The sequence below is a fragment of the Chiloscyllium plagiosum genome, chromosome 28 (assembly GCF_004010195.1).
Source record: "Chiloscyllium plagiosum isolate BGI_BamShark_2017 chromosome 28, ASM401019v2, whole genome shotgun sequence".
Lineage (NCBI taxonomy): Eukaryota > Metazoa > Chordata > Chondrichthyes > Orectolobiformes > Hemiscylliidae > Chiloscyllium > Chiloscyllium plagiosum.
In genome coordinates, this window is record NC_057737.1 from 31,987,998 (window position 1) to 31,998,896 (window position 10,899).

Below are 10,899 nucleotides of genomic sequence, written 5' to 3' on the forward strand. Positions count from 1 at the left end.
AGAGACAGATAGAAAGAGAGAGAGAAAACAGAGCCAAGAAACAGTAAACATTTTGCACACAGTATATATCACTAAATGTAAACTTAATTTATGTGACTGGAAGTTAAATCTCCTTCATGTATGGGTAGTGAAAACAATAGACAGCGCTCAGGATAACCAATTCCTCTCCAGTGTATTCCACAGAGGTGATGCCAACAGCGGGGGTTCAATTCCCACATTGGCTAAGGTTACCAGGAAGAACTCTCCTCTCAGTCTCTTGCCTTGCCTGAGATATGGTGACCCTCAGGTTAAACCACTACCAGAGCAGACCTATAATCTGGTTGATTATGGCAACCTTACTTTTTAAAAAATGTAAATTCCACTGAGTCAACTGTTACTTTATTTCTGAAACCTGGAGTTCAGAACGAGACAAAGAATCAAAGAGCTGGGTGGACTGGGGGCGGAGTGTGCTTCGAGAGCTGTGTTGGTTTGGAACTGTTAACACACCAGGACTCGGAGTCTGTGTAGGAGGCAGTGAAGTTAAGGGTTGGACAGTGTCCTCCTCCTTCACTATTTGAAGAGCTGTTGTTGTCCCTCCAGGTGGTTGGAGCTGACCATGGCGACGCTGAAAACTCAGTCTGTTCTCATTACTGGGGCAAACAAGGGAATCGGGCTTGAACTGGTTAAACAGCTGATCAACTCCCCCGTTCCACCAGCTCAGATCTTAGCAACTTTCTGGCAATCAAGTTCAACCCAGGTAAATGCAAGGGACAACTTTTGTCAGTAGTGGCGGAGGGAGAGAAAGGGACCATCCGTATCCGTTGGGCTGGGACAGTCATGAGAGGAAGCATTTGTCAGAGAGCTCAGATCAGAAAGGAGGGAGAGATTGGTTATTGGGGAGGTGTGTGTGTGTGTGTGTAAGTTTGACAAAGATGCATAACATATCTTAACTGAGAAAGTGAGGTCGAAGAATTATCAGAGGGGAATATCTGAGCATGGAAGAGCTGAAGTGGAAATGTCTTGGTAGAAAGGGTCAGAGACGGGCAAAGATGTGTCTAAGAGAGCCACATCTGTAACTAGCAGGACCCACACAGTTTCTGTCAACGTGATACCGAGACAGAGCTATTGGACAGAGGAAGGAAGAGATCTGTCCATGGTAAATTAGGTGGGAGCATTTTACATTTCTGCTAACAGGCCTTGCACCAATGAAGCTAGAAATTCAGTGAAGTATCCACAGAGATTGCCTCACAAGAAGAACTTGGTTCAAGTACTGAAAAAGCTTTGTCAAGAATGGAAATCACTGCTGGCTGTGTCAATTGAATATTACATCCCTTTTTCATAGTTCTTTCCAAACCTCTTCTTGACTTGTTGTTGCCCATTCTGACACTAATATGCTGTAATTTTAAGTTACCTGATTTCCTACTGGTTTTCCTCCTGTCCGGTTGGAGAGTCGGCTGCCGTTACGGTTGAGAAAATCACAACCGTATGACCTTTGCAGAACCATTAAGACAGTCAAGGACCAATACCGATCCAGACAGACACTCATTGACTATGGCAAGGACTGACTGACATCACAGGTTCTAAAAAGAGACAGCGCAAGATAGCAGATGATGACACATCCCTCCCAGATCGTCTTAATGTCTTCTATGCTTGCTTTGAGCAGAATTTCGGCAGAGAGGTAATACCTATTCTGACAGGTCCTGACGAACCTATCCCAACAGTCACTGCATCAGAGGTCAGATCAGTTTTCCTTCGTGTGAATCCAAGGAAAGTGATGGGACCAGGCGGAGTAGCAGGCTGTGCACTCAGAGCATATGCAGATTAACTGGCAGAGGTCTTCTCGGACATCTTCAACCTCTCCCTGTAGCAGGCCATTGTCCCTGCCTGTTTCAAGAGGCCAACATCATCCCTGTGCCTAAGAAGGCTCATGCAGCATGTCTCAATGACTACAGCCCAGTGGGCCTTAACTTCGGTGGTCATGAAGTGCTTTGAAAGACTGATCATGGCATTAATCAACTCCAGCCTCCCTACTACTCTTGACCCACTCCAATTTGCCCACTCCAATCTCCCTACTACTCTTGACCCACTCCAATCGGACCAACAGATCCACCTCAGATGCCATATCACTTGCTCTTCACTCCTTCCGAGAACATCTGGACACCAAGAACAGCTACGTAAGAATCCTACCCATTGACTCCAGTTCAGCCTTCAACACTATTATCCCCTCGACTCAGACGGAGCCGCACTCTCTGCAACTGGATCCTCAGTTTCCTGACCCACAGGCCACAATCAGTGAAGATTGGGGACAATATTTCATCCTCACTAACACTCAACACTGGAGCCCCCCAGGAGTGCGTACTCAGCCCCCTACAGTACTCACTGTATACCCATGACTGGGTCGCCAAATCCCAGAATAATACCATTTACAAGTTCACTGATGACACCACCATAGTTGGTCGAAACTCAGATGGCGACAAAACAAACTATAGACGGGAGGTGGAAGACCTGGAAAAATGGTGCACTGAGAACAACCTAGCTCTCAATGCCAGCAAAACCAAGGAACTCATTATTGACTTTCGGCGGGATGTTACTCATGCCCCCCTACACATTAACAGCACAGAGTTGGGACAAGTGAAGAGTGTCAAGCTCCTGGCAGTGATCATCCACAATAAGCTTTCTTAGTCTCTTCATGTGAACGCACTGGTTACAAAGGCCCAACAATGTTTCTTCTTCCTCAGACAGCTGAGGAAATTTGGCATGATGGTGAATACCCTTACCAACTTTTATAGTTGAGCCATTGGGCGCATTCTGCCTGGATGTATCACTGGATGTACCATTCAAGGTCGGAGACGGTTACAGAGAGTGGTGATCTCGGACAAGATAATCAGCAAGGCCAACCTCCCATCGAGAATCCATCTACTAGGCCTGCTGTCAAGGAAAGGCCACCAGCGTTCTTAAAGATCCATCCCACCCTGGCAATGTTTTTCTACAACCTCTACCATGAGGGAGGAGATACAGAAGCCTGAACACATGCATCAGCCAGTTTCGTAACAGTTTCTACCCTACTGTTGTTAGAATACTGAATGGACTCACAAACTCTTAACATTCGTCTGTACCTGTGTTTTTGTTTTTGCCACTGTTTATCTATTATTTACTATCTATGCTACTTAACTTTGTGATCTGCCGGAATTGCTCGCAAGACAAAGCTTTTCACTGTGCCTCAGTATACATGACAATAAATTCAATTCATAATTCATTCAACAGATTGCCTTCCTTCCCCGTCCTTTAGACTGGCTGTTGGCTAAACCTTTCTGCTATTTAGAAGTTTCCAAACAATGCTGCTGTTGGCAATTTCTCTAGAATGAGGAGAAAGTGAGGTCTGCAGATGCTGGAGATCAGAGCTGGAAATGTGTTGCTGGAAACACATCTCAGGCGACCGAATCAACACGGACATCTACTACAAACCGACCGACTCCCACAGCTACCTGGACTACACCTCCTCCCATCCTGCCCCCTGTAAAAACGCCATCCCATTCTCCCAATTCCTTCGTCTCCGCCGCATCTGCTCCCAGGAGGACCAGTTCCAAAAACACACATCCCAGATGGCCTCCTTCTTCAAGGACCGCAATTACCCCCCCCGACGTGGTCGACGGTGCCCTCCACCGCATCTCCTCCACTTCCCGCTCCTCCGCCCTTGAGCCCCGCCCCTCCAACCGCCACCAGGACAGAACCCCACTGGTCCTCACCTACCACCCCACCAATCTCCATGTACAGCGCATCACCCGCCGTCACTTCCGCCACCTCCAAACAGACCCCAGCACCAAGGATATATTCCCCTCCCCTCCCCTATCAGCCTGCCGTAGAGACCACTCCCACCGCGACTCCCTTGACAGACCCACATCCCCCACCGACCCAACCTCCACTCCCGGCACCTTCCCTTGCAACCGCAGGAGGTGCAACACTTGCGCCCACACCCCCCCCCTCACTTCTCACCAAGGCCCCAAAGGAAACTTCCATATCCGCCACAAATTCACCTGCACCTCCACCCACATTATCTACTGCATCCGCTGCAGCCGGTGTGGCCTCCTCTATATTGGGGAGACAGGCCGCCTACTTGCGGAGCGATTCAGAGAGCACCTCTGGGCCACCCGGACGAACCAACCCAACCACCCTGCAGCATCCGCTGCACCCGATGTGGCCTCCTATACATTGGGGAGACAGGCCGCCTATTTGCGGAGCGATTCAGAGAGCACCTCTGGGCCACCCGGACGAACCAACCCACCGCCCCCACCCCAGTCTGACCTATCACCCTCACCTTGACCTCTTTCCACCTATCACATTTCCGACGCCCCTCCCCCAAGTCCCTCCTCCCTACCTTTTATTTTAGCCCGCTGGACAAACTTTCCTCATTCCTGAAGAAGGGCTTATGCCCGAAACGTCGATTCTCCTTTTCCCTGGATGCTGCCTGACCTGCTGCGCTTTTCCAGCAACACATTTCCAGCAATTTCTCTAGAATGTATTACAATTAGAAAGCAACCTCTAGCAGCATCATTTTTCATTCCATTTTGTACAACTTCCACCTCAACACTGTCTCCATGACTTGTCCTACCTGCCTATCTTCCTTTCCACCTATCCACTCAACCCTTCTTTCTGACATTCATCCCCACCCCCATTCACCCATTGTACTCTTTGCTACCTTCTCCCACCCTCCTCCCTGAGCTATCACCTCCATCCCCACCCCCATTCACCTATTGTACTCTATGCTACTTTCTCCCCACCCCCACCCTCCTCTCATTTATCTCACCACCCTGCAGGCAGCCTGCCTCTATTCCTGATGAAGGGTTTTTGCCCGAAATGTCGAATTTCCTGCTTCTCGGATGCTGCCTGAACCAGCACCACTCTAATCTAATACCTTATTCCTGCATTGGTGAAGGTCCTGGGATTTCACTGACAGCAGGATTCACCTCCTGTCAAGTTGTATGTATGAAGATTGGCAGATTAGATTAGATTACTTACAGTGTGGAAACAGGCCCTTCGGCCCAACAAGTCCACACCGACCCGCCAAAATGCAACCCCTCCCAGACCCAGTCCCCTACATTTACCCCTTCACCTAAGACTACAGGCAATTTAGCATGGCCAATTCACCTAACCTGCACATTTTTGGACTGTGGGAAGAAACCGAAGCACCCGGAGGAAATCCACGCAGACACTGGAAGAATGTGCAAACTCCACACAGTCAGTTGGCTGAGGCGGGATTTGAACCCGGGTCTCTGGCTCTGTCAGGCAACAGTGCTAACCACTGTGCCACCGTGCCGCCCATGGTGCTTGACATGGATAATGACAATGTCATCCCTCTCCCTAAAGTTCCACAATGATGACAGAGTGGCAGGCTGGGTGCAGGTTTTTCCCTGGGGCTGATCCGCCCCTACTTGCTTCTTTTTTCTTTCGTTTTCTTTTGTTGTTCTGTCATGTGGCAGGTTAGTTGGCAGCATTGGTGCAGCAATGAGAATGGACTGTGCGCAGAGTGACGGCAGGCTCCTGGCAGATGGAGGAGGATGCGGCTTCTCCTGGCGATTTGAGGCGGCAGTGGCAACAAGGGCATCATCCTGGTGTTTGCAGCTGGCAACCGCAAAGCTCTTGCAGCAATTGGAGACTGTGGCAACAGCAGCGGCAGCAGGCTCTTCAGGATGGCGGCCCTGGCAAGGCGACATCTGCAGCCAAAATGGGACTCAGTGCTGTGGTGGCCTGACAGAGGCTCCTAGTTGCAATAGACCTAAAGCAAGGACTCCTGGCATTGGTGAGGCAGTGGCTGCAGTGGTGGCAGCATGATATACCCAAAGTGAGGACTCTTTGTGTCATCACAGCAGCAGCAGAGCCAGGGACTCCTGGTTGTAATAGGCCCGGAATGGGGACTTCTGCTTATGGGTGAGTCAGCGGCAGCATCAGAGCCGAGGAATCCAGCCGAGGAGTGAGTGTGGATTCAGCAATGGAACTTGGCAGCATTGGCATGGTGGGTTCAGCAGCGAAGAGGTGGTGCCTAAAGAGTGGTGACTCCTACATTGGTGGGTCCGGCACAGGCAGGGCTGAAGTGGTAGAGGACTCTCCTTCAGTTACAGGAGGCTAGGTGCCAACATGGACTGTCTTGGAGGACTGTTGTACTGAATTTTTTACATCTCTGTTTTTCTAATTTATTCCTATGATCTGTAATACAGGATCTTTTATTTCTTTATTTTTCTGTACTTTTCTCCTAAGAATCTGTACTTAAAAATCTGTCCCTAGGTACCTTTGTACCTCTGATGACACTGTAAGTGGCAACTTGTAAACTTTTCACATGTGTGTACATATAACAATAAAGCTAATTCAATTCAATTGAGTGGGACCACAAAATCCTGACCCACCACACTCCAACTGTGGAATGGAATCTTTACAATCCCACAGCCTAGAAACTGACTGAGCTATTATTAGCTGACTCGTAATCTCCTGGCACTCCTCTTTTTTGAATAGGGTACAGTAATTGCTGACTTGAAGTCCTTGGGCAAAATTCATTATCATGAAAAGGAGAACTAAGGCTACTCTATTTACCTGGGTCATTGTCACCTGCTGCAGAGCTGTTTTGTTCCAGTACAGTTTACAAACAGAGGCTCCAGATCCAGGGGGTGATTAGGTGGCAGTGAAAGAAGATCAAACAGAATGGCAATAAATGGGGGAGGGAGGAAAGCATTGTGTTTCTGGAGGGAGCGTGCTCAGTGTCTGTAAAGTAAGTATAGAGAGGTCTTATTGTCTGGAACATTGGTAAGGCAAATACAGAATGTAGGAGTGACTGTTGACGTGTAGGCATTTGATGAATTGAAAATCCAAATACTGCTTCATGTTTTTCTTTTTGGAGTATTAGTTAATTGTGTAGTACCATAGTGTTCAAGCTTGCCTTATATTAGCATAAAAAGCCAAACTTTCTTGATGTTTGCAATCAGACCTTCTAGAAATGCTTCACCAATTTTGATTCTTTGACATGTTGATTTTTCTAATTTGTGTACTTACATTTTTTGTTTTCTCCAATGCAAGTGAGGAATCTCACGTATCAAAAGGTACATCGTCCGCATAACTCAAACTCATTCCTGTAAGTAAGCAGTTATCAGCTTCTTGAGATTGGATCAGCTGTTAGTAATGTTCTTAGATTTCTTGCAGGCTGTATTTAGGTGGACAAGAATAACTTACAGTGATTTAAAAGTCCCTGCTCCGTGCCACCAAAATAGAAGTTGGATGCCATTTCCTCTTCATTAGATTAGTTTCCCCACAGTATAGAAACAGGCACTTCAGCCCAATATGTCCACATTGACCCTATGAAGAGTAACCCACCCAGATCCATTCCCCAACTACTTTATATTTACCCCTGACTAATGCACCTAACACTATGGGCAATTTAGCATGGCCAATTCACCTGACTTTTGGACTGTAGGAGAAAACCTACATGCTAAATTGGCCATGCTAAATTGGTGAAGGGGTAAACGTAGGGGAATGGGTCTGGGTGGGTTGCGCTTCGGTGGGTCGGTGTGGACTTGTTGGGCCGAAAGGCCTGTTTCCACACTGTAAGTAATCTAATCTATTCCTGCAGAAAATCCATGCAGACATGTGGAGAATGTGCAAATTCCACACAGACAGTCACCCGAGGCTGGAATCGAACCTGGGTCACTGGATCTGTCAGACAGCAGAGTTAACCACTGAGCCACCATGCCACCCTAATCAGACCTTCATTCCTCTCAGGTTAAACTGAATAATGGTATAAAATTGGGTTGATTGCCCTGATCTGATCAAGTAATACATCTTATTTGGTTCCTAACAGGAGCTGGAGGCTTTAGCAAATGAACATTCTTTTGTGAGGATGACAGAGCTAGGTAAGTGTCATCCTTATAACTATATACAGAAAATTCTAGAGAAAGTCAGCAGGCCTGGCAGCAAAAGTTGAGAGAGAGAAACAGAGTTGATGTTTCAAGTTCTGTATGACTATTCTCCACAACTAAAAGGAGCTGAGAAATGGTAATTTTTATGCTCTGGACAGAGGGGGCAAAGGAGCAAGCAAAATACAGAGGAAACTCGATTACCTGGCATTCGATTAATGGAATTTCGGATTATCTGGACAAGATGGCAAGATCCCGATGGTTGGCTAACCATGTTATCTGGCATTTGATTGACTGAACGAAATACTGTCCACCCGTGTCATGGTTATGTATTTTACCCAAAGTCACAGACAGATGTTGTTAGTGGTCGTGAGGGAGAAATAGATGTAAAATGGGTGTAAGGTGTGAAGGTAAGAAAATGGATCTGCTCTATTGAGATTAAAATCAGCAAGGCACAAACAAACCACAATTCTGTGTGTGTGTGTGCATGTGTGTTGAAGGGTGATGGGTTGGGATAAACGAAAAATGGAGGATACAGAAGTGCCTAAATAGAAAATGTGATATTGTTCCTCTGACTTGCATTGTGCATCATTGGAATACTGTAGCAGGCCCAGAATTGATATGTTTGCATGGGAACTTGGTGGTTTACTGAAATAGCAAGCGCCTGGAAAGTTTACATCAGTCCTACTCACAGAGAAGAGGTGTTCTTTAAAGCAGTAACTCAGTCTGCATTTGCATTCACCAATGAGATCACATTGAGCGGCGAATACAATAGATAAGATTGAAAGAAGTACAAGTAAAATGCTGCTTCTCCTTGCAGGTGTGTTTCAGGAAGTGAATGGGCAAGTGTTACACCTTCTGCAATTGCATGGGAAGGGCCCATGGGGGATTGAGGAAACAATAGGAGTGATGGAGTGGACCAGGGTGGCACACAAGGAGTGGACCTGCATAATGATGATAGTGGAAATGGAAGATGTGTTTAGTGGCGGTATCTTGCTGGAGATGGCAAAGGGATGATCCTTTGATTTCAGAGACCAGCGGGGTGGAAAATGAGAACAAGGGTGAGCCCATAATTGTGCTGAGTGGGAAGGGAAAGGGGTGAGGGTAGAAATGTAGGAGATGGATAGGCCATAGTTTAGAGCTCTGGATTAGTGGTGCTGGAAGAGCACAGCAGTTCAGGCAGCATTCCAAGGAGCAGCAAAATCGACATTTCAGGACGGGCTTTTGCCTGAAACGTCAATTTCGCTGCTCATTGGATGCTGCCTGAACTGCTGTGCTCTTCCAGCACCACTAATCCAGAATCTGGTTTCCAGCATCTGCCATCATTGTTTTTACCATAGTTTAGAGCTCTGTTGACCATGCCTTTCAACATTTTTACATCTTTAAAGACACAAAATATTGATGTACTTTGAGAAAGCTTTATCTGCCTGTACGTAGTAATAAGGAGATTACCTGACTTTGTTTTGCGATGAATGGTCATTAAGATGCCTGTAGGACCTTTTAAATTGTCTCCCCTCCAACCTTTTTTTAACTGGGATATTCTATGGATGCCATCTAGTATAAATGGCCATTTTTCAACTAGAACTACAACTGAGGCTGGTCTGTACCTAAAATTTCCAGATGGGGTCAGTGGTTGGCAAGCAGCTGTGGTTATGTTTTTTGCACCATGACGAATCCAGACCTAATGTGACAGAAGAACCAATACATCTTGGCTCATTCCCTGCCAATTTGTCACAAGTCCAGAGTTAAATTTGGGTCTTTTCTGCACATTCACAACTTGGAGTTGAAACCATCCATGACATCTTGTATGGAAGCTAGAAAATGCTTTGGTTGGCTTACCCCATCACGCATTACTATTTAGCTTTTCTGCTTATTCATACTGGGGAACAGAGGTTCACCATGTAAATGATGCGAGCACAAGGTGAGAGAGATTTTTCATTCGAATGTTGTCAAATTTTCAAAGAATTTGCCAGCTCAGGCAGACATTCGAAAGAGATCTTGATGAGTTAGTGATGGTGATAAAACTCAGAGTACAGAAAATATTGATCACTGAGATTTCTAGCAACTTGTTTCATTGTTTTTTGGGAGCTTGGAAGAGAATTTACCAGATTTTCTACTGGCCTAGTGTTATTTTCTGGCTTCTAGTCAATTGTGCTGTTATTTGTTGCGAGCATTTGAATGCTGTTGGGACTATATTGCATCATGACATTATGGAGCAGGCTTTTGGAACAGATGGTCTTTTCCTCTCTATCACATTTTCAAATGTTCACATGCTTTTAACATACATTCAGAGGAGTTAGTCAAAATCCACAGTGGAACAACTTGTAAACCATTGTTGGAAACATAGGCATGTGGTCCTAGGTGAAATCTTTCCAGGTGTGTCTACCCAACATGGAGATTTCAGGGAAGATGTTCTACAATGGGAAATTATAAAGGAAAATCTTGCCCACATGATGGTTGAGGGAAGTGCAAACTTGGCATGGTGATGACAAGTCTTGAAATTGTAAATATATTTCTTACTTTAAAACGGAAGGCTGGCTGTGACTCTGGATGGATTCAGTATTTAAAACTGTGGTGACTCTGTAACTCAAGCAGGGGGCGTGGCCACGTGACGTCCCCATCTTGAACTCGGAAGAGTGCGGGGCGTGGCTACGTGATGTCCCCGTCTCGCACCCGGAAGAGTGCGGACTGGTCACGTGACGTCCCGTCTCGCACCCGGAAAGTGCAGACTGGTCACGTGACATCTCGTTTCGCGCCCCGGAAAAGTGCGGACTGGTCACGTGATGTCCCGTTTCGCGCCCCGGAAGAGGGCGGGCGATCACGTGACGTCCCGTTTCGCGCCTCGGAAGTGGGTCGAGGAGGCCACTTGATGCCCCATTTCGCGGGCAAAAGAAGGTCACGTGGGGTCGGACAGCTAGGAATGCGAGGAGGTGGGGAATGGAGTCAGACTAACACCCAATCAGAAGATAATTCTACCTCAGTGTTTATATGACGTTTTTTATTGTATGTATGACGTTTTTTAGGA

The 10,899-nt window shown here is 46.7% G+C and overlaps 1 protein-coding gene across 1 annotated transcript in view; it reads left to right on the top strand.

The window, feature by feature from the left end:
• Positions 1–595: 595 nt before the first annotated feature.
• The window catches only part of LOC122564219 (short-chain dehydrogenase srdF-like), a 32,157-nt gene continuing 21,853 nt past the window's right edge, over positions 596–10,899 (top strand). Inside the window, 2 exon segments of the mRNA XM_043718915.1 lie at positions 596–717; positions 5,457–5,776. Of these exon segments, the coding sequence (XP_043574850.1) occupies positions 596–717; positions 5,457–5,776 (442 nt within the window).